This window comes from Synchiropus splendidus, chromosome 1 (genome assembly GCF_027744825.2).
Source record: "Synchiropus splendidus isolate RoL2022-P1 chromosome 1, RoL_Sspl_1.0, whole genome shotgun sequence".
NCBI lineage: Eukaryota > Metazoa > Chordata > Actinopteri > Syngnathiformes > Callionymidae > Synchiropus > Synchiropus splendidus.
The window spans coordinates 25,707,984-25,731,922 of record NC_071334.1 but is presented as its reverse complement, the minus strand read 5'-3'; the positions used below and the strand labels follow the sequence as shown (position 1 = coordinate 25,731,922).

General features: G+C 39.7%; 3 protein-coding genes across 3 annotated transcripts; all 3 read right to left on the bottom strand.

Moving 5' to 3' along the window:
* LOC128757858 (homeobox protein Hox-B3a-like) lies at positions 1-22,956 on the bottom strand. The gene is made up of 4 exons (XM_053863492.1): positions 22,658-22,956; positions 5,781-5,965; positions 1,176-1,491; positions 1-551 (listed from the first exon to the last, which is right to left on the bottom strand). Exons 3-4 carry the CDS (start codon positions 1,396-1,398, stop codon positions 1-3), a joined length of 774 nt encoding a protein of 257 aa, XP_053719467.1. The 5' UTR covers positions 1,399-1,491; positions 5,781-5,965; positions 22,658-22,956.
* hoxb5b (homeobox B5b) lies at positions 11,691-12,923 on the bottom strand. The gene is made up of 2 exons (XM_053885432.1): positions 12,350-12,923; positions 11,691-12,157 (listed from the first exon to the last, which is right to left on the bottom strand). Exons 1-2 carry the CDS (start codon positions 12,921-12,923, stop codon positions 11,910-11,912), a joined length of 822 nt encoding a protein of 273 aa, XP_053741407.1. The 3' UTR covers positions 11,691-11,909.
* hoxb6b (homeobox B6b) lies at positions 14,799-18,906 on the bottom strand. The gene is made up of 2 exons (XM_053885445.1): positions 18,468-18,906; positions 14,799-15,347 (listed from the first exon to the last, which is right to left on the bottom strand). The coding sequence occupies exons 1-2, from the start codon at positions 18,904-18,906 to the stop codon at positions 15,079-15,081; spliced, it is 708 nt and encodes a 235-aa protein (XP_053741420.1). The 3' UTR covers positions 14,799-15,078.
* Positions 22,957-23,939: the final 983 nt, after the last annotated feature.

The following is a 23,939-nucleotide window of genomic DNA, read 5'->3' as shown; positions in this document are numbered from 1 at the left end:
TTAAAGATGAGTCAGTCTGGGGGCCTGCATGATTCTGTCCAGAGTGTTGTTACTCAAACATGTCGTCCTCTGTCCACCGATGTCGTCAGCGTCCGGTGCGCAGTGGATGGGCGCATCGCGCAGTTGAATATTTGCGAACGAGGCATATTTGGGGAACTCGCTCTCGTTCGGATTCTGCGATGGTACGGACTTAAACGAGGGAGAAAGTGGCTGATGACCTCCAGCTACGTGGACGTAACCGAGGCTGGACAGAGTCGGGCTACACGGGGCTGAGGGCGGGGAAGAGGCGGTCCGACGGTTGTCGCAGCTGTGGCTCTGGACTCGCTCGTCCTTCTTCTGCTTCATCCTCCGGTTCTGGAACCAGATCTTAATTTGCCTCTCGTCGAGGTGCAGCAACGCGGCCATCTCCCGCCGCCGCGGCCTGCACAGGTAGCGGCTGAAGTGGAACTCCTTCTCCAGCTCCAGCAGCTGCGCGCTCGTGTAGGCCGTGCGCGTGCGCTTGGAGGAGGCGGCGGCCCCTCGCGAACCGCTGACGTCAACGACGCAGCAGTCTGAGACGACAACAGACAATATGTTTACAAACATTTATTAGATCCTCGTTTTAAGGATTTCTATCGCTTTTTACAACGAAAACTGAAAAAAGAAAGACCCCATTGTTTAGTATCGTTAGCTTCACTATCGAGGTTATTTTATTTAGTAGTGACGTTTTGTGGTGTATAAAACGTTTTACCATTTTCATAGATAGTTTTTGGCTTGCCAGCTATTGGCGGGTCATAATTGTTACGATCTTGGTATTTTACGATCTATCTATCTATCTATATGTACATACATAAAAACGAAATTGAACTGGTGTTTTAGCCTTGTGTCCTCCTGAGGTTACTGTAGTTGAAGACTCGCTACTGTATTTTTTTTATCAGAGATAGATTCAGACCAGAATTGGAATGGAATTGAAATGTGTGAAAATCTCTCAAGAAAAACTCAGTTACTGGCCAAAATTCCAGGCAGTACTTTTAGTAGATTAAACACAAAAATGAATCTGAATGTATTTCAATGACTTGACGCAGCACAAATTTGGGATCAATCACCAAGAGACATTGCAGTTTAATTACCATTCATTAATTCATAAAGTAGATGTATTTAAACAAGAACTAAAAGTGCTTGTTTTTGCGACCAACCTGTTCTTCTGTTGTTATGTTTCCGGTTTATTTGTCTGGACTCTGTCATCCAGGGGAAAATAGTTTTGTTCTCACTACTGGTGCCGCGTTTCGAGGTGTGTTGAAGGACGTGGGTTTGGGGTGTTTGGTGGTCAGTGAATCCAAACCCCCCCACGTTCTGCAAGGATTCCCTGTCACAGTGCTGCTGTTGTTGGAGCTCATCTGCTGGAGTGGGATCCTGCATGTCAGTCCGGCACACACCACTTTTGACCCTGTGACAGAGAACTGGCAGCCAAACGTCACATGACAGGTTTTCAGAGTGCGGAGGGCTTCTGGCCTGAGAGCAGGGAGAGAAAAGAAAATTCAGGGAGGAGACTGAATGATCCATCTTATCCTCTCAATAGTTCCTTGACGTGAATAGCAAACCTCTTCGGTCAGGGGAGTCGGGTGGAAAAACACAGGAATTGTGGAACACACTCAACATACACATTCAGCAGTACACTCTTGCCGGATAAACTGTGATGAGTATTATGTTTAAAGAATTTATTTTGGGCATACTGGTGCACATCTGCTGTTCAGTGTTGTGATTTAACAAATGAATGAAAACAAATGAAATCAAGAACCTGTCTGAGGGGACTTGTGGAAAACCATGGTGTATTTATTTTATTGAATATGACCTGATGCTATGTTTGAATATAAAATAGATTTTTAAAAACCCTATTTCGAAATTCCACCTTTTTGTGAATTTTGTCTGGCATGTACTGACAAGAAATCAGGTCGTATTAAATATAAATAAACAGGTTACAAACCTCAACACATGAGTAAAAGAGGTCAAACAAATAAGAACATATAAAAACAATGAGAGCTACATTTCATGTTGTATGTTTTCTTTCAGTTAATAACAAAATTAACAACTTGTTTAGTGAGTGTCTATAACTTACATAAGTCGAGCAGTACCAAAATATGATCAGTAAATAAAAATGGTAAATAAAAAGTAATCTTTCTTCCTCTTTTGCTCACACTGCTGCTTTCTCCATTATTTATTGTACCTTGAGTTTACTTCCAAGCATTGGTAATGAACAAATAGAGACATCATTTGTCACAATATATGTCAAGGTCCATCAATTTGTAAATATAAAAACTGTCATATATATTTTGGCTTCATTGCTAAAGAAAGGGATACTTCACGTAAACAACTGTTGGAACATTGTCATCCATTTCAATAGACTTAGGAAAAGAATAGACTGGAACCATCGATTTTTCTGATTTATGTCTCTGGCTCACTTATTTCTAAAGGCAATAAATGTACAATAATTCTCATGCTCATTTTGACATTGATAATGTCATAAACATGATATGACCAAATAGCTGAAGAGTAGATGTTGTTTATTTAAAGAGAATAATACTCAGCTTTGCATTCCTGCATGACTGTAAAAATTACATTTAACATTTCCTAACATCACCTGATCGCTTGATTTCCATTATTATTTTAGAGAAATTGCACATTGTACAATCCACTCAGTCATAAGTCAAAAGCCCGTTTTTAAAATTGCAATAACGGCAACACATTTAAACATTTAAACAACACATTATTATACATACTTTATTAATTATGATAAAACATTATTATTATAGAGATTCTTTAAACAAGACAAATAAAATAATAATAACAATGATAATAATGCACTCGGTGGGGACAAAAATCGCTTTCATGACCCTAAACACGGCATCGGCGCGCAAGAGCGTCAACAAACAAAACGGAATTTGAAGCACAAAAATCGGCGGCGAACGAGCTAATTAGATGCCAGATGTGACTAGATTACAGATTGCGGACCGAGAGAGAAAGAAGCAGACTCTTTCAGCTCCGTGAACTCTGTTTGAACCGCGACTGGACTCGTAAATCATACAGACACGTCTGCCCGGATCTACTCTCCCCCGAACCCCCACCGCCATCATCACTCAGCGCTCACTAAAAACAACAGCACACACCAACAAACTCACGCTTTACCTGCGCCAAATCGGATGGATTATGATAATCCCGGCCGAGGGTCTCGGATGAAGCGCAGCTTTGCATGGCAGCGGACTGGACAGTGATTCTGCTTCTCTCACACACACCGGTGATCCAAGTGTGTGTGTGTGTGTGTGTGTGTGTGTGTGTGTGTGTGTGTGGCCGCGCGCACGTGCGCGTGTGTGACCATGCATCACATGGTTATAGTCGCTATAAAGATAAAACAGCAGCTTTTTAACGACGTTTTGGGGGACTTTGATGGCGATTAGCGCCGAATAACCTCGCAGAATTATTATAATTAATAGATAAATAATTGTTTTTGCGCTGAATCTGCTTTGTGGACCATGATTGTACAATGGATCTAATTCCCCCAGACAAAGAGAGCAGATGAGGGAGGATTTTTTTTTCCCAATCAAAGGACCGAGACGATGCTTGGGATCCTTCAGTGGAGGCATTTCAATCGAATGGGACTGCTGTGACTATTGCAAATAAATAACTGAATGCAACGATGTCATAACATTATTCTTAAATTAATAATACTAAATAACAATTTACTATTATTTTGAGAATTAAATTAAAAAATAACCAACTTTGACCATTAATTTTAATGCGCTGGTTAAAAATGCTACAGCCCACGTGGTTGTATAACAACTCTTTAGGAAAAGTATGGTGTTTGAGACAAGCAAGACATTTTTGGGACATTGACATCCATCTTGCTTGATGAACTTCAGCTTCTCATAAATCATTTTTTCATTCTTTTTCATGTACAACATTTTCACATGCCAGTTCCATTGAGTAGTCTTGTGAAATCCCAGGGGTCTCAATGAGTACAGATTCATTGCCCCCGCAGGTTGAACATGGATGTCTATAGTTTAGTTATTAGTATATAGTATAGTATAGTTTTATATATATATATATATATATATATATATATATATATATATATATATATATATATATATATATATATATATATATACACCAGCTTCTGCTGAATTTGTCAGTTTATAAAAAAGCTGAAAGACCATTATAGTGGGCAAGTGTAGGGGAAAAAAATGACATCACGTTTACATACTACTTCATTATTTCTTGGTTTTGAATGCAGCAAAATTTATTTTAAAAAAGCCAAATTGTAAATGAAGTATGCTCCAATCACACGTTCATTCTTCACACATTATAACTCCTGCAGCCTGCGATGACCATAAAATCTGCGCCCTAAACAGAAGGAAAAACATTATCTCATGCTCCTGTTGCTGATCTTTAGGAAACTGTTCTAAAAGTCAGAGAGGAGAACGTCTCTGAGTCATGCAGGGGTAAATAAAATAAATGCATATTTCATCTTTCCAGGCTTCAAATCTTGCATATGACAACATCACGCAGAGGCATTTACATCCCATCATGCTCAGGCAGCCTGAGGGGGCTCTGATGGACATGTACTCCCCCCCCACTCACTCCAGCCTGCTGACAAATGCAGCCCTGCAGCCTTGCAGCCAATTAGCTGTAGGAACCTGGTGTCCGCAGAGCGGGATTTACGACTCTGAGGTCACTCGGTTGAATCAACAGTAACAGAACAAAGTGAGCAGATAAATCTGTCAGTTTGGTACCTTAGAATTTAATACCTAACTAATACAAATGTAGGTTACTCAGGTAAGAAAAGTGCTGTCCAGCTATTAGCAATCCTATTTTTACTGTTGAAATAGACACAAGATTAATGTGGGACACCTTAGCAATATTGCATCGCTCATTTGAGAGGTCAGTACCTTTCAAAAAGGATCCTAAGAAAAGTGGTGCAGCAGCGACACGGTTGTGCTCAGCTGGAGTTCAGTGAGATGAGCAAATGTGGTCCATTCCAGCGGACGACAGTAAAAGGTACCAACACAAAGACATTTTTGAACAACGGATGTTTCAGCAACCCACTCAGATACTGGCCCTGGTGTAACTGCAGCACATGACATGAACCTGCTGTTTGGATGAGTCAGATAGTGGGAAGAAGAGAGGAAATTAGATCTAGACAATCGGCACACCATCCCTGAACAGAGTCGCTGACTCTTAGTGGCTGTTATGATATGAAAAAGTATTAATCTCTGTTTTCAGTCATTTTCTTTACACCAGGTCTGCATGGAGGAGCAGATTATCCTGGCATATTAGGTGGGGGACACCTAGGACAGGCTGCTCGTCTCTGAATAAATCAGTGATGAATCTCATTTAAAGCCAAGTAACACTTGAAATTACATGGCTGGCCAGATTAGGCCCTGACACCTGTGTCTCGCAGTGGCTGTTAAAGCACATATCCAAATCCAATCTGTTCAGGAGGGACGAATCGTACAACTTGAGGTGGAGTTGTGCCTCAAAGATTCTCCTGGTTATAAAAACAAGACAGTACACAAAGTGCACCAAATAAAGTCTCTGGCAACACGGATCACCCTAAATTGACGTGACTGCAACACATGGCAGAATGTCGAATGGATCTGAATGGGTGACAACAGAGACTACTGCACTGGAGGATTCAATCTGACCTCTCAGCTCAAACTTCTGACCGCACTTATTCCGCAGAAAACTAACTTACTGCTGATGTGCCACATGTGATGCACTGAAGAATCATCTTAAAATTGACTTACTTGCTCAGCGACCTTCTCTTCATCTGGTCCAGTCGTAGCTGTTTGTCGAGCTTTATTCTTTACATTTGCCAGTAGACCCCAACTCCTCCTCGTGGTGAAAAGAAGACGGATGATGAGCAGAACAAAAGTCTCATTCAAGGCCTTGCTGCTCTCACGCACTCGTCATATTCCCCTACAGAAGTGCACTGTAAGGAAAAAAAGAAAGGCAAAGACGCTATCAGAAAACAGGCCTTTGTGGGGACAGATTCCAACATCATCATCAGAAGTGACGGGGGGTTAGACTTAAGTCTGAATCGTGAACTCACCATCATCATCCTCTTTAACACCAAAATGCATTTCTATAACAATCACATCTGTGTATGCTTCTGATGTCTAATTCAAACATCGAAATACTGCTCAGTACTTCACTGTGAATGACTCCAAATGGTCAAAGTAATTTTTATTTTTTTTTAATTTGAACATAAATAATTATTTTCTCTTGTGTATGTCACCGACTTATTTAATTCATTATAACTTCATAATCTGCATTTATTTAGTGAATCAGATTCACATTAATTCTTCTGGCACTTCCAATTCATTCAGGGATATATTTATTTGTGAATTAATTTGTGCTTTTTAATTTTCTTGGATACTCAATGAATACATTGCTATTTCTGGATGTACTGCATATTTAATTTATTATTTTTGCATCCTAGTGTTGTATTATTTACCCAGTTTGAGTCTTTGACTGGGTCCTTCAATTGCTACCATACATTTTTTTTTTTCCAAATACACAAGTAGTGGTGAACAAATAAGTTACTTGAGTGGTGCTTTGACATAGATTTCAAAGCTATGGCCTATACAACTCACATTGTTCCTCTTGCCACAGTTGGACTAGTCAACATGGGATAACACCTCAAATATTTATAACCTCAGTTACACCTTTTGTCAGGCGCAACAGTTTCTGTGTCTCAAATTTCCTTGCAGAAGTCAATGCCTCTCAGGAAAACACAAATGAAGGACATATGAGATTGTTCAGAAACAAAAACTATGAATCAGTCACTGTCATTTTGCGATAAAATAATTTAAAAACCAGTACAGCATTCTTCACAATAGCAACTGTACATTCTCTGATTCACTGTCTTCAGCTTGTACCCTTGATGAGGGGTTGATGTGGGACACCCAGGAAAGGTCACCCGCTCATCACAGTGCACATGCAAATGCACGTCCAGTCACTCTCACACACATATACACTTAAGCGGACAATTTAGCATCATCACTCAACTCGACACATAGAGAACCATTGCAAACTCCAGAAGGGACAAAATAGGCATTAAATACTCCTTAACATTAACTGACCCACTACTGGATTGTCTGGTGCACACTTGTCTATTACTGGAGCTCAGAACTCGTCTCGTATTAAATTATTAAAACGGCCTAAGTTTAGGCTGGATCAGGACACAAAGGTCAATCCTGCGCAACAACTTTCCACTCACCGAGATGCATAGATATGCTATGACAGCTGCAGCCTGACCTGCCCACAAGTCGAGATGCTGCTCCGTCCCACTTGCTCTTGTCCTCTTTCACCACACCTACAGTGAATTCACTTCTTCAAACACACCGCCCACAATAAGCTGTACCACAACTACATGAAACCAGATCACTTTTTACCGCTCTGCCTCTCAGCGGTCGTCATGTCGTGTGTGAGCGCAGTGATGATAAATACGAGGGAAAATCCCCGTCTTCATCCAGATCTGTGTTAAGTGCAACAGTTCTAACGTTCGTCAGACATAAACAAGGCACTTCTACCGGCTCAGAGTAGCAGGGATTAAAGGTTTTATGTTCCACTCGCGCACAGATCGAACACACACAGGATTTAGAACAAGTGATGATAAAACATTCAGCCGGAAAAACCATCCATCATCCTGCTGGCGGGTGTGGGGCGCCCTGTGCTGGCAGGAACGGTGTATTACAGCGAACAAACGCTCACTTCGCAAACCACCTTTTTATCAGTGAGTGTATTGAAACAGACCAGGCATTAACATGCCATGATGTTATCAGTATGAACTGATACTCAGACATTGCGCGCACATGAATAAGCGAAACTATTGGTGCCATCAGGCAGCACCAAAGCTCCCAGTCGAAAGAGGCAGGAGAAAAGGTGGACGCCATCGGTTGGTTTGGTCCAACGAGTGTGCGCAAATTGCAAATAATTCAATGCCAATCATCAAATGTATGGGCGTCCAAGTCGAGCGCTTTTCTCCTCGGGATCATAATAAAACTGCTGAGCCACGGCAGTGTTGCCAACAGAAACAATGGCAAACACGAATCGAAGTGGGAGGCCATCAGGCTTCAGCGATATATTTCAGTCAACCAGAGAAAACACAAGCAACATCCAGATTGATCAGCGATATCTGGATGGCAGCGTGCGTGCAGAGAAGGTGTGACAGTGCAAAGTCTGGGCTCGCCTCCTCCTTCCACATCTGCCGCGGCAGTCGATCGTCTCCTGACCCGTCCATGATCCCCGCTCTCATGAATTATGCATGAGATCCGGGCACAGATTACCCCTATCAATATGCCAGCGTCATTACGCTGGTAAAATGGCCACTTAATAGTTATGAATATGTGGGAAAGTGTCTGGGACTTAAGCGTAAACACCCTCCACTAAAAAATGTTTGATTTTAATTAATTAATTTTGCTTATGCGTTGCCTCAAGGCTTCTATTATCACGCGTTTTTATTTATCCTTTGAGTTTATTTTTGTATAATTTTTCGATGGTGTTACTAAAATATTAAACTTCATGTTTTTCACACATCATCTTCACATGTGACTGTCCTACTTATCCACCTGAAAATAAGACGTAAATATCGGTTGCTTTGTGTGCAATGAAATAAAACTCAACTCAATCGAGTGGATTTTTCATCCTACCGATAGAACAGATGTGAACATTTCAAGCTGCTTTAAACACAGCATGGAATCATTCGCCATGTTCTTAATTTAACTGAAAAATACAACAGCCAAAACTCCAATAGACACACACTTTAGTGTTCATGTGTTGCTGAGAAAACATTTGCACTTTTAGTATATGTAACCACAAGGCATCTTTATACGATGGGTCTTACTTAATTCTTGTCGCACTATTATTTTTGTGCTTTAGCATGAATAACATTGCATACCTCATTCTGTTTTTCATGGACTACGCTCATGTTGTTATTACCTTCTCCATTTGCTATATAGGTGGCACTCACAGCATTAGCCACAATGCTGTGAACAGACTGCAACATTTCTTGTCCAAGTCATGTAAAAAAGAGTTGCATATAACTCCCTGTAGTTTCTGTCAAATTGGAGTGATGCAACATTTTGACATCATGTGTTTAAGTGAAAGTGGTAATAGTTGGCTTAATTGGCAGTAGCAGCTACACCTGAAGCAACACACCGTTATTTAAATAAAAGAAAGACAATTCATCCATTTCCAACAAAACATTTTTAATAGAGAATGTTAATACCACAGTGTACTCCATTACAATCTCATTGGTAAAGCTAGATTTCAATTCTCATCATATTTACGCTTAGGATTGATGATATTTTAATGTTCCTTATCCGATTTAGAGCACTCTGAGTGTGCATGAGCGAGAAAGCAAATGTGTGTGAGCGTGTGTGTGGTGTGGTCGCACAAAACAAATGATTTCCCACCAGCCCACCTCTTTTATTTAAGGTCAGTCAGGCTGGTGTCCAGCTCTGAAGTGTCCGACAACTCACCTTTGGCCGCTGGTTGACTCGCCAGATGGAATAAATCCCTGCTCAAGTTCGCTTCCATGGTGCCTGCAAAATGGCTATTTTTCCCTCATTAAGACCTAAAACCTGGGAACATTAAGTTTCTTTTATTGATCAACGCAATGTCTTATACTGCATGTGCTAGTGGAAAAAAAAGGATATAAAACTGTCACTCTCATGCAAGGTTGTGAATTATATAGTGTGCCGTCTACTCCATAAAACCATAAACCCTGCTGACATCTAACAGTCAGTAAATAATCTGGGTCCTAAAAGCTTTACTAAAGACTGTTTTTAACCGACTTCACTCTGATTATCCGCCAAAATATTGCAGATCTTTCTTGTTTTATGTGTCAGGTGCACTGGAGCAGGTTCTTAGCAGGAACGCCTTCTTTCCAAACAAAGAGGACTTTCCAGACTAAATATTAGCACCATCGCTACAGTTAAGGGTTTTAACACCTAACAGTGCATTGCCGTTAAGCACATTCTTTTTACACTTCTACGACTGTCATTAATAATTGTAAGGCAGGAAAATACAGTTCAACACACCAGACACAATATCACAATGGCCATCACAGCAAGGTAGTTATTATTAGTACTCTGGCCTTCAACAACATTAGCTGCTCTGTGTTAATGAATGTTTTGCCAGAAGTACCTGTACAATCTTTTCAGTGTCAAATGTATCTGTCAGTGCTACCTATGGTACCATCACATATGTTTACATTTAAACATTCTTTCTGACTGACATGTTGCATATATATAACAATATCTAACATATATAACAATATACCCAACTGACTGTGTTGAGAGGCCTTTAAGGATTGTGTGTGTGTGTGTACATATATATATATATATATATATATATATATATATATATATATATATATATATATATATATATATATATATATATATATATATATATATATATATATATATATATATATATATATATAATGTGTACCAATGTAGATGTTAAAAGTGGTTGTTAGTTTTATGGCTAAACTACAGTGTGCTGCTGTGACGAGAATCAGACGATTTGTGAAAAGCCTGACACAGATTACAATGTCTTTGTACAGTCATGTTGCTGTCATAATAATTGCACTGTGCTGGTGTTCGTGGTCCAAGCCACTGCACTGGTATAAGGACAATAGTGAGTCCTTTAACCTTAAGTCAGTCAGGCTGGTGTCCAGCGCTGGCGTGTCCGCCGTTTCACCTTTGGCCGCTGGTTGACTCGCAGGATCGGAATAAATCACTGCTCAAGTTCGCTTCTACGACAGCGACACAAAAGCTTCAATAAAATCCGATTCTTTTGCGCCGTTTTCGCGTTGGAAAATGATCATTCGATGCAAAAACGTATTCAAATTAGGAGTTAATTTTATTTAAAAAATCTTTTCGGTTTTTGCTTTATCCGTTTTGAATACGCCTGTGATGTTTTCACTGAAAATGAATTTAAGAGCAGCATTATTTGGTCAGCAAGTGACAGCAGAGAGAACGAAACATAACTGGACATCAGGTCCGTCCACTCTCCGCAGTTAAGCCGTCACTTTCATTCAAGGTTGTGAATTATATAGTACATTGTCTACTCCCCAAAACCATAAAACCAACTTTATGGACCTCACGTGACTTTTCACAGTCTGTAAGTAATATAGGTCTTAATCTTTGGTAAGGAGGGATTTTTACCAACTTCAGCCTTGACTGTAAACCATATAGCGCTTCTTTTATTTTTTTTTTTTATTTTGATTTCTGGTGGATTTAATTTTAAGTAAATGGCACAGACAATGGCACAGGCAAGGTAAGTCCGCTTGACTTTCACAACTATTTTAGAGCAACAACTTCAATAAAAGCAAGCCATCAAGAGAAACATTTTTTATTATTGTCATTATTATTTCAAGCGCTATGGGTTCACTTACAAATATTGGCAAAAAACAGAAGCGCACATCACTATAGACTGCATATAGCCAACTTTTTTTGCACTAAAAAACACATCGACAAGGTCGCTTACGTCATTATTAGATCTAAACAAAGATGCACAAAATCTTCTAAAAGTTGTCAGGCCTTGAGCACAGATCAAAACAACAACAAAATAGCAGTAAAAGTTACATTTAAGCGCTTTACATTCAATAATGAGCAGCATTGTTTATGAGTTTACTCCTGTTAGACCGTCAACAACAATAAAGAGACAATTACGATGATATTTACATCTTCCAAGTACATCTAAACTATCACTAAAAATGGCATTTTTTTTTCTCTCCAGTTCTTTTCTATCACAATGGCATGCTGGAAGGTGCTGCGCTTGTAGCTTTACAGTACTCATGGATTATTGTTATTTTTTTTGTTTGTTTGTTTTGCTTTTTTTGTTTTGTTTTTGAACAGAAATCAGTTGTGGAAGGCGCTGCCCCCCGTGACCAGACTCATGCTTTTCAGTTTATTGTCCTTCTTCCATTTCATCCTGCGGTTCTGAAACCAGATTTTGATCTGTCTTTCGGAGAGACACAGGGCGTGGGCTATCTCTATCCTCCGTCGTCTGGTTAGGTACCTATTGAAGTGAAACTCTTTCTCCAGCTCTAGCGTCTGGTACCGGGTGTACGCAGTTCGGGCCCTTTTCCCATCAGGTCCGGTCATATCTACAATTTCATAGAGAGAAATTAGCACATGTGGATGGAGGATGGAAGGATGGATGGAAGGATGGAAGCATGCAAACAGCTTCAGCTGACCTGGACCCCCATTATGACCCCTATTTCTCGAGTCTGCATGCAACACTTGACAGATTTATGGACCGGTTGTGAAGTATCCGTCTAAATATTATGTTTAAATACCATGGCTTATGTGCAGTTTCCGCATCCAAGGGAATATCTGTGGCGCTTGGCAATCTGATGTCGGAGTGGAGGACGTGGCGCTCGACTCCTGTGCTTGCGCCCGGGTCCCTGTACTGGTCGCCCCGCTGCTGTGCGCTCCCTCCTCGCTCTCCGAAGCGACAGCGGATCCCTCGTCTATCTCCGTGAAGTGGCCGCTTTTGTTGAGACTTCCACTACCGGAGGTCGTGCCCCGGTCAGACGGGGGAGACTGGCTCTTCAGCTCCAGCGGTTCTCGGTTGGCGGTGGCGCACGACGGCGGCACTGACTCCGGACTTGCGAGCGAGCAGTTGGGCGTCTGTCTGTAACGGGCGTCCGCTCCGAACCCGCGGGCTGCATCCTCCCTCACGAAGCCTGCGTTGCTGCGGTTCACGGTTAGGTCCATGCCATTGTAGTTGTAGCCGAAAGACCCGGAGTGCATGGTGCCGGGGTCTCTGAAGGAGCCGCTCACCGCGCCGTTAGTCCCATAATTTAGCAGCTGATAGTCGGAACCATTTGGGTAGCGCCCTGAGAACGAGTTTACAAAGTAAGAGCTCATTTGCTTGGTTTTTTAAAGCCTCGATTTGTAGATCTTTGTCGCTATAATCCGCTGTGCTTGCACGATTTATGGACGCAATCATGAATTATAAGCAATGACGCCGCGGTACTGTACTTCGCCAGGTATGCGGCCAAATATGGGAGCGCGTTGGCGAGTCACGTGTCTTTGTTGACCAGTCGTAAATCCTCACTGATGACTTCAAGAGGTAATTCATGCTCCATGGTTACAAATGATGACGAAATAATGGTCGTTAGGCTCCAGTCAATGGTGCCTACACGCAGCGCCTGGGAGATGCGCGCAGGCTGAGAGCGACATCTTCCGGATAAAGGGAAAACAGCGTCCTCCCGGCCTCCGACTTATTTTACCTCTGTTAGAAAACGTAAGAATCTGTCTCACAGGTGGGGAAACGTAGCATGAACATCAGATATGATATATGACTTGAAAACCAATAATGTCAAATCGCAAGAGCAGCCTTCCTCCCTTTCACACCCAAATATTATTAATACAAGATATCTATTTGCCTGGTGGGTTACATGTGACCGGTGAAACTCACCACTGGTCTAGAAAGTCATGTAGGCAGAAATGTGAACAAAAAAAAATCCTCCTTATGAACCCCACGTGACATCTAATTCTGTATCAAGATAAATTGAGATTATATTTTCAACAGGGAAACATTGAATCAATTGAAAATGAAAGGATATGAATGTATGTTGGAACTAATAGTTGAAACATTTTAGGTTTCCTATATGTGCAAAATTATTAATAAACAGTTTTGTCCAAAAACGATGGATACGTTCTACAGATGGAGAACTGCGGTGAGAATATCAGGTTCGACACATTAACATTCACTATTGTCAAACAATTGCCCAGCAAAGTCAGTCAAAAATTCAAATGAGCTCAAGTGAGTATCATTTCAGTGCAACGGAGTTTCAAAGATTTATTTTGCTTGTCAGGATGTAGGATGCGATCTTGTTGACATCAATACCTTACTTACCTTAGGTTAACACTAAAATAAAGTGACGTTTCGTCCAAACCATCTCATTTAATTATCTATTTATTTATTTTACTGTTTAAGCTCAGATCATCGATACTTCATATGAGCTAAATATGAACTTTCGACGCAAATCCTGTAGTGCACACTACAAAACTAAACTAAACTAGAAAACACTTGTATACATGAGCAACATCCTTCACAAAGTAAAGCTAAATTAGACGTTAAATCTTTGATGGAGCGGCACTAAAAGTGCTTTTCAAAATGTAAAACTATGCCAAAAAATAGGCCAACTAAATAAAAGGGAAAAAAACGGTTGCTATATTGCGACTGAGAAGTCAAATCTGAAAGATCAAAAATGAGCAAGAAAATGAAACACTCAGCAACAATTAAGGTAAGATAAGGAGAGATAGGTAAAAACTGAAAAATAAGTAGTAACTCGCTCACCACGACTAGCATGTATGAAACAAGAAAAGGAGTCTCAGGCAAATATAAAAACCTAAGTGCAAGTGTCGCTTCCCCCCCCCCTAAAAAAGGTTAAATAAGATCCGACAAATATAAACAATAATGTATCATCCAAAGTAAGAATCTATGCCAATTTATAATTAGTTGTTACTTTTAAGGTGAGCCAATGTAAGAAGCGTGGAAATAAACAGTAATTAATTAAACTGTCAGGATCCTAAACTAGTAAAAAGATATATATATTATATATATTATATATATTCTTTACTGATAATGTGATGAAAGGCGAAACATATCTTAAGGAAATAATAGTGAAAACCTGAATAATTGCACTTGTGGTATTAAAAGGGACAACACGCTTTATTCATCAATGAAAGCACAGTACAGAGATCCATTATACATCAAAAAGCCTTTATTTCTCTATGTACAATCCTTAAACAAAAATATTGCACACAATAATCCAGATGTGCATCGAACACAATAAATAATAGTCTGTACAAAGGATGGCACGACGATCTAAACACCACGACAGGAAAATAATAACGGTGGTCACAATCATGATAGTGAATCTCAGTTGGCCTACAGTGATAACAAAAACATTATTTACATTTTGGCACGATTCGTTTTGCATAGTCCTCTAAATTAAAAGTCACAAGCACAAAGACACACACGAGGACTTGAACCTACAACCACAGGCGTCATTTATTGTCCCTTCTTCTCCGTCTCTGTCTCCGCCTCCTCCTCTTCGGGGGTCTTGGACGGATTCAGGAGTTTGTTCTCCTTTTTCCACTTCATCCTGCGGTTCTGGAACCAGATTTTGATCTGTCTCTCGGTCAGACACAGAGCGTGGGAGATCTCTATCCGGCGCCTTCTGGTCAGGTAGCGGTTAAAGTGGAACTCCTTTTCCAGTTCCAGGGTCTGGTACCTGGTGTAGGTCTGGCGGCCCCTTCGACCGCTGCTACCGAAGGGACCTGCGGGACACGCACAAAAAGAAAAAGAACACAAAATGATTAACCCACGGATTAGACCTGACATCATCTTTCGACGCTCCTTTATTTGCGTAACTGCTACCGAGCGCTCATTCATAGCACCCGCAACATTCGCGACAATGACGTCACAACCAGCGCCGAGTTGGTTTTAATAGATCATGTGCGGTCTCTTCAATCAACCGCATTTAATATTTACAAGTACGATCAGATGGATGGATTATTTAACTTCACTAGATTGTGCGTGTTCACCATTTTCACTAAAAGACGCAACATTTGATCAACACGGTTTTGTGAGGCGTCTATAAGCGGAATGTATCTCGACTCATACCTGCGTGTTGAATAAGAACAATTGACTGTATTTTCAGGGATTCTTCTTGTCAGCAGAAAACGCTATTCACAGAGTACTTTTAATATATGTAATTGTGAGTGCAAATATACCAGTTATTTAATCTGCGAATAACTTCTCTTTGAAATTACTCAAATATTTTTCCCTGCATGATATATCTGATCGGTGATGTATCATGGCCAAATGCCCTTTTTTCCAATTGTCAAAATATAATAACTATAAACCTCATAACAATATAATTCCAACTTATACAGTACATTCTTTTGGTGACAACAGTGAACATTTATTTGGGCTGACCCATGGAGTTGGCGCCTTCACCTGGTAACCATGGTTTTGGTGCAGAAGGCTTTTGTTATGTCCATAGTGAACCAGTGGATTTCAAAATGTAGCTCGGCGCTCAACTCGTTGATGTTCCACAAATACTTGTACCTATTCGCAGATCAGATTTACATTGCGACTTAAGATGACATGTCAGATTTTCTCTCGCCACTAACTGTAAGCGTTGGCCCGAGCAACTCAAAACTAAATGCAAGAAACAATCTTTTCATTGCAGGTTTTCTCCACTCTCAGCAAGTCGGTTTAGCTTTTTACATTTCTGGAAGAAAATACAACATCATGTCTGCTAGGCATTGTCAGCATTGATGAGCGTTATATGTACTGTATGTTAGTTTACAGGGCATCTGTATTATATAAAGAATGCCTAACTCGGTTAAGCCATTGAGTTGATCTTTGGTGTCTCAAAGAGACATTCGGTGGTACATTTGTTTTTGGAGTTATATTTCTAAATGTTCAGAACAACATTACACTTGTCCAAAGTAACGCTGAAAACTCAGCGCATTGCTTTACAATTATATACATGATTAAATAAACTTTACTATGTCTTTCAGTTACTTTGGCGTAATCATTATCTTCAGTTTGTAACTACCGCTCACTTAGAGTTTTTATATTTAAACATTTATATTAACATAGCAGACATGGCCTCGTGTTGGTGCTCCAGCAATGCTATATATTTATGATCTAATTGTCCTATGCACAAAGCGGGTTTTCAAGATTTCACGGATGACCTTTGTTATTGTTGATATACCAAAGATTAGTGAGCAATGTGGATGTCAATTGCTCATTTCTCCTATTTTATTGTCCACAATTTATAAAAATGGCATCATCAACATTCGCAAAGCAATATTATTTGCGAAATAACTGTTTCTATTCTTATATGAGCAAATCTTTTTACTGGTAGCATCATGACGGCCAGCGCAATAAATAAAGCGCATCCATTTTGGGGAGAAAGATTTCAGTTTTGGACCTTTGTAACACATTTTTACCAATATGAAGTTGTTGAAGTGACTTACATACCATCATTTTATTTGATTAATATTGGTTTTCATCAGCTAATTTGGACGTGGCTTCAATGACACGCTTTTCTTCTCACATTGAAATGAGACAAAAGATACCAAGTCAATTCACTTTCAAATATTGACAGATAAGATATCCCTGGTATAACTGAAAAAAATCTGTACTAGACTGTACTAGTACTTTTTGTCCATCCTCAGATCTCATGACTTAGGCATCAACTCAACCATGTTAATATTTGAGTTTTGGACCTCAGCTGAACTGTATTTCATGTTCTGTAGAAAGTTATTCATCATTGTTATTTATGAACCTGAAAGCTCCAGGTGACAGGCTTGTAAATCTTAGAACAACTGCCTGGATTTTACAAACAAAGCCGTGCTCCAATATCAGTCAGTGATATAAAAACATCTCTTATCTGGTGGATGGACTCCTGTTTTGATAAACTCATACTTGCGCATTCACTTTGAGATTACAAAAACATATTTTTCCTTTAAATAACTCCAACATTTTCAGGGGGAATTAGGATTTTCAGTATTGGGTAGTTTTGAGTGTTTTGTGAAAACCTGCCACAATCTGGTAGTGAAAACTGACCTTATCAGTACTATGACAAGGTCACAGAACCTGTTTCATTTATTACTTTATTGAAGACATCTTGGACATCAAAGAATCCACTTTGGCATTCATTTGCATGGTTTGTTCATATGGATTTGAAGTAAAACAAAAGGTACAGGTAAAACGACAGATTGCTTATGAATGGAAGAACATCCGTTGTTTGGCTTTTTTATTGAAGGTAAAAGTACATTTCGCTGTATTTTGCTCAATTTCTGGTGGTGTGACGTCAGCAGTGTTTTGATTTTTTTTTTCTCAGCTGTGAATCAGTGTTTATGTTTCACGGATTTCACGGTTTTCAAAACATCTGTTACATTACCGTGAACAAACCAGGTGCTAAAGGTCATTGCGTAGCTTCAACTACACATTGATGCATTTAAAAATATGCTTTTCTCACTGATTTTGAATTTATTTTCAAAGCGCTTAGATTTAAAGCACTACATACAGTCACGTAATGATTCTTTCACGTCCACTTCTTCCTCGGTTAACATTGTTCTTCGAAGGAAAATGCATTACTATGTGGCCGTATTAGAACTCGCAGAAATCAGTCGATTGAGCTGGATATTTAATATATATTTCGCTGAAACAGACGGCGAGGAACTGATGTCAGCTGCGTCCAGCTGTTTAAGTTCTGGTGCTGCAGACCCGTGTGCGTGTGTGCGTGTGCGTGTGATGACGACGAAAGGATCCCCGAGGCGCGCCAAGATCTGTGCGTAAAAGTGTCTAATGCATACGGATGGATCTGACTCGTGAATATAGACACTTTTACTTGACTTTAATGGGCATCTAGAACTCACCAGCAGAGCACGCGTTCATCCTCTGCATCCACGGGTAGATGAGCGTGGAAGTCTTGTCGTCCACGCTCATGCCACCGCTCTGCTCGGCGCACTCCGATTTGCGTTGATCCTGGGTGACGAAGAGCGGCTGCTCCTCTCGGAAGGCGCACGATCCCTCGGCGTCCTTGTAGAAAGTCCCCACCGGGTTGTATTCGCAGGTCGCACCGCCGCCCCCTCCTCCTCCGCCGGCCCGGCCGTAGATCGCCGCAGCGCCCGTCTGCTGGTAGTAAGACGCCGGGTAAACCTTCTCCTGCATGTTCGCTCCATATGTGGTCGCACTCGAGTAGTGCCGTAACGGATCCGTGTATCCCGAGGAATAGAGCGGTATCTGACCCAGGAGAGTGTCCTGTCCTCCCGGTAGAGACACGGGAAAAGTGGAATTGACAAAATAGGAACTCATTGGGTGGACAACTGGGGTGGACACACTCCGGAGGAAGATGATTTGTTGTCTTTTATAGTCCAAGTGCTTTTGCCATTACTTTATCGGAGATTTGGTTTTTGCTCAGAGGAGGGGGGGCGGGCGTGTGTGTGTGTGAGGTGCCACTGAGCACGAAGGGGATGTGAACCATCTGATCCAGCTTGGACCAATCAGCTTCGTCCGTTCTTGCACTATCGCACCCACGGGAGGGGCGCGCTTGTTGCGCGCATGAGTCCCCGTTGGATCGAAATGAAGTCTTTGCGCGCACACACGCACGCTCTCTCTCTCCCTCTCTCTCACTCTCTATCAGCGATGCAGCGACTCGGTCAGTGAGGCTTGACCACGATCACGTGACTGCCGTTTAAAGTAGTGAAGAAAAATAAAGAGGTTTTGAAGTGAAGTGATTTTTGGTGGTTTTACGCACGGTTTGCCCAATAACGTACCATTTCCCAAGTCCCCAATATTGAGATCAATGTTTGAGCTATAATCAACAATAACACGCGCATTCTAGTATAGTCTTAACTAAGTCTAATTCGGAGACTCGATGAAAAACACAGGATAAAGCACGAGACGTGTTAAACGCACGAGATACACTTTCCAACAAATCATGTCAAATAATCAATAATGATCAATAACACGTAAACAGAAAACAAAATAAGTGCCAGAGTGAAATAAGAAATAGAGGTGAAATATTTACCTCAAGCCATGACATGCGTTTTAAGTGCGGATGGCTCTTGCGTGGTCTCTAAACAAGTTTGTTCTCAATAATTGGATCAATAACGCAAACGGAGGAAGAATCGATTGCCCAGTTGTGCTAAGTAGTAAATGAAAAATGTGCATAAACTGTGAAGCAAAACCGATCACATTAACTCATTTCGCAGCAGTTTATTATGATCAATACTTGAAACGGACCTGAAACTCGATCAAACACACGCAGGTCAACATTTGCAGTGTGAAGGCGGCAAAGCACGGTCGCAGTACAAAAACAACACAAACGCCGAAAGAGGATAGACGCTCATAAAACACGAGTTCAATTGTGGAAACTGACGCACCGGCCATAAATGCCACACGCAAGCCCGGCTTTGACGAGGTCGTGCTTAGAGTGCGGAACCTTCTAAATAAGAAATGCGAGAATGCATCGCGCTGAGAAGCAAAAGGAAAAAAAACGCAATCCAATCCGTAATGACATCACTGATGCATTTTATTAATAATCAAGAGTGAATCAATATTCCGCCTGCACAAATATCTTTTGTTGTCTGTTCAGCCACTTCAAATGTTTTCAAACAGGGTTATTACGTCATTATTTGTAAATAAACGTTGCATGTTTTAACATGGCGCAAGGTCACACCGTTTCTTCAAATGATCGACATATCAGACCCTAAATTTAAGATCGGTTGAACAAAAGCACACACGCGACCAATCGATCAAGAAGCCACAATCTCAAAATAATGGACACAAACAATAGAAAATATAGATGGAAATCTACATAGAAAATATGAACAAAAACAAACTTAAACAAAAAGTGCTGTCGATTTTGAAATTAGACAATAAATTTAATTTAAGAATATGATCCACATTCGTCGTTTTTCATATTATTATTAAACAAATAGATGGTTTAAATGTAGAGAACTTTTTGTCTGTCGTTTGTTGAAACAACTTTTTGAATGACTCTGAATCTTAATGGGTTATTGTGTAAAAAAATATGGTAATGTTGGAATATAATGAGATAAAGAGCTGTTTTGGGTACGATCCAGATTCAAATATAATACAGAGATTTGAGAAAAGCTTCATGTCGAATGGCGAACCTGCAGTTACATATAGAACGTTTGCTTACAAATATATTTCACAATTTGAAGGCACTTGTATAAAAACATAATTAATTAAAATATCTTTATAGTGACTTTAAAGTCATGAAATATGTGCCGAAAAGCAAAAACACCTATATTATACATACATGTATATTTCTCAACGTTTTACGTGTGCCCGATGGGACTATTTGGTCTTCCTATTAATTGAATAATGAACAGGCCCTTTGACTGAAACAGTGCACAGAATTAATATGCATATACATTTGGTTTAGAATGATATGATATGATAAAATATGATACATGTATTAATACTATCACAAAACGTTAGAAAGAAGAAAACCTGGGGCCTCAGAGGCCGAACTTTGTGCTTCCACTCCAGCCAAATTTTTCGATAAACGAAGGAATCCAGAAAACAACTAGAATGTGGTCGCAAGCACAAAATAAAAGAAAAAGCGCAGGAGATCATCTGCACTCCAGGAGGGAGGTTGATGGGATCCAGATGTGGTGACGTCAGATACGAACGAAACATTTTTCCACGGCATGTTAAAAAATGTGAACTCGAAAATTAAAACTAAATAAAAGAAGTTGTTTTGAATTTGAGATGAAGTATGAAAATATCATTTTTGACAATCAAAAAAAGTACATACGACCTGTGATGTTTCGAAACTTCATACGTTGTACTACTACTATTTATTGTACCTTCATCCACTAATTTCAGTCATGTTAGGATGGACGTTCAAGCACGTTTTTACTACTTCTGCCATCCCTTTTCATGGAGCAAAAAATAAAATGAAAGTCAATATCGAAAATTTTAATTTTAATTTAGTTTAAATGCGTAAAGCTAAAAAAAAATGAGCCAAAAAGAATGAATCACTTTTTGGCAATGAATCACAAATATATATATATATATATATATATATATATATATATATATATATATATATATATATATATATATATATATATATATATATATATATATATATAGATAGATAGATAGATATAGATATATAGATATAATGATATAATAGTGGATTTTGTTTAGACTGTAAAGTAATGGAGTATTATAAAATGAGTGAATCATAATAACCTGTTTTGTTTTCTTAAAAAAAAAAGTTAATCACTGAAAATAGATCTGCAACGTGAACGTTAAAACGAACAAGAAATAATATTTAAGGTCATGATATAATCCATAATTACATTATTAATTATGGTTTCTCATGCAGCATATCCATTACGAATAATGAGTTTAACTTAAGTTTTGTAAACGGAAATGAGTGAATTGTTGTTTAACCGGATGTTACATTATTATTATTGCAACAAATGCAGCAATACACTAACTATTAAATATCGCCTCCTTTAGGGGGAAGAGGATCTCCCATCAACGTTATCATCTCCAAGTGGGACCCCAGAAGACTTCTGAAAAGACAATCTGACTACCAGCCCAGCGTGTCACGTCCAAACACAGCCATGCCCAGCCCCAAAACACCTTTTAACTAAAAAAAAATACACAAACAAAACTCACTCTTGTACCTGAGTGTGCACATCTCCTCACGCTATACACGTACAGTGAAACACAAGTTTGCACAAATGCACGTTAAAAGTCCAAAAGGTCAAAACACAGGTGCACACCAAAACATCCACATCCACCTAGTCACTCAAGACGATATTGAGTCTCATCCGGCCGCAGTTATCACCGCCACACACACACACACACACACACAGTGTCAAAACAGCCACCTGACGTGTGCTGCCCAGGTCGGTCCCGCTTTAGGCCTCAAGGCACCTACAATCAGTCATTGGAATTATTTCAGAAACAATTTGTTGACGTAATGGAAGACACAGGTCCAGTGTCTTTGGAAAGCACAGTGGATGCCATTTCTAACAGCAGCCGTGTCACTTGTGAGCACAAAATGGACTCCTACCTTCAGACCTGCACTTATGTGTCCACTTGGCTCAGGTGATTCCGCCTCAAACCCGACCGGAAATGTCCTCTCCAGGAATGTAAATCCATTTCGAGGGAAAACACGTGGCGGCTGTGCTCTAAAACCGGCCACATTGTCGGTGTTTTGGCCTCAGGAAGCCAAAAAAGCGAGTGTTTGTGGAGATAAAGTGAAGCTGCAGCAGCTGCCATTAAGAAGCGCAACTTCCTGCTGATCACGTGAGCAGCGTTCACCAATCATGGCGCGGCTTCAGTCGTAAACTTCAACAGCAAAAGTTGTAAATTCTCATCAATACGAAGCTTCAGTGCCCTTTAGCTCTATATTGAAGGAAAACGTAAACAATCTTATCACTCAGATATCTTTGATCCTTGTTAATATAGGGCATTATGACAGTTTCATCGCCAAATTTGCATTTAATCGGTTGTATCATCACATTTACAACGGACATAAAATGAACTTTTTGTTGGTTTCAGCAACATTTTATCTAAATAGCAATTAATACTCTACTTTTCTCAACAATGCTTCTGAGACAACGCTCAATCGAAAATCAAAATAAAGCCAATTGATCAAACATAGCTAAAACGATTTTTCAACACAACGTTGTGTAACATTGTCAGTTCAAGAGAACATCATTTGATATCTCAGGATGCATCGCAGCCAACGCGTCAGCACCCAACAGAATTATGACCATAATGAATTAAATCGTTTTTTAAATTAAACGGAATTACACTGACGCTTTTGAGAAAATAATGGAATTTCGAAAGAAGTTTAGCAACAATGTCTCATTATTACCTTGACTAGTCGAATACAGCATTTATAGTGGACATCCATTTAATGTTTTAATTCGACTGATGTCGCAATTTTTTTTGAAGGGTGAAAATTGAGTCTATATTCTGTCTCATTTGAACCAACGAAAATAACATTTTGAGCACAATATTTAGAATTGTTTTTCAATCATAAAAATAAGGGTTAATGATCGCAATATTTCTACAAATTGCAAGCAACATTCAATTTCAACGTGCTCCTATTTCAAAATATAATCATGTAGTTTTTATTTAAATTACAAGCTAAAATAAAAGAGACAATTGAATATCAAGTCAATGTCCGATATCATGGCCAAATTTTGACATGCTTTAATATCAAATATTTTCATCTTAATAGTCTAATGTTAAAGATACAGACAAACTGCTGATTACATTTTCTTTTCTTTTCTTTTTTTCCAAGCTAAAACGTTCCTAATTTGTGTGTGACATTTCCGACATTT

Excerpts from the sequence above, each read along its gene's own strand:
- LOC128757858 (XM_053863492.1), bottom strand. The coding sequence starts at position 1,398 with ATGCAGGATCCCACTCCAGCAGATGAGCTCCAACAACAGCAGCACTGT. Across the intron at positions 552-1,175 it reads ACATAACAACAGAAGAACAG|ACTGCTGCGTCGTTGACGTC; the intron begins GTTGGTCGCAAA and ends TTGTCGTCTCAG.
- hoxb5b (XM_053885432.1), bottom strand. The coding sequence starts at position 12,923 with ATGAGCTCTTACTTTGTAAACTCGTTCTCAGGGCGCTACCCAAATGGT. Across the intron at positions 12,158-12,349 it reads GAAACTGCACATAAGCCATG|ATATGACCGGACCTGATGGG; the intron begins GTATTTAAACAT and ends ATGAAATTGTAG.
- hoxb6b (XM_053885445.1), bottom strand. The coding sequence starts at position 18,906 with ATGAGTTCCTATTTTGTCAATTCCACTTTTCCCGTGTCTCTACCGGGA. Across the intron at positions 15,348-18,467 it reads GATGAACGCGTGCTCTGCTG|GTCCCTTCGGTAGCAGCGGT; the intron begins GTGAGTTCTAGA and ends CGTGTCCCGCAG.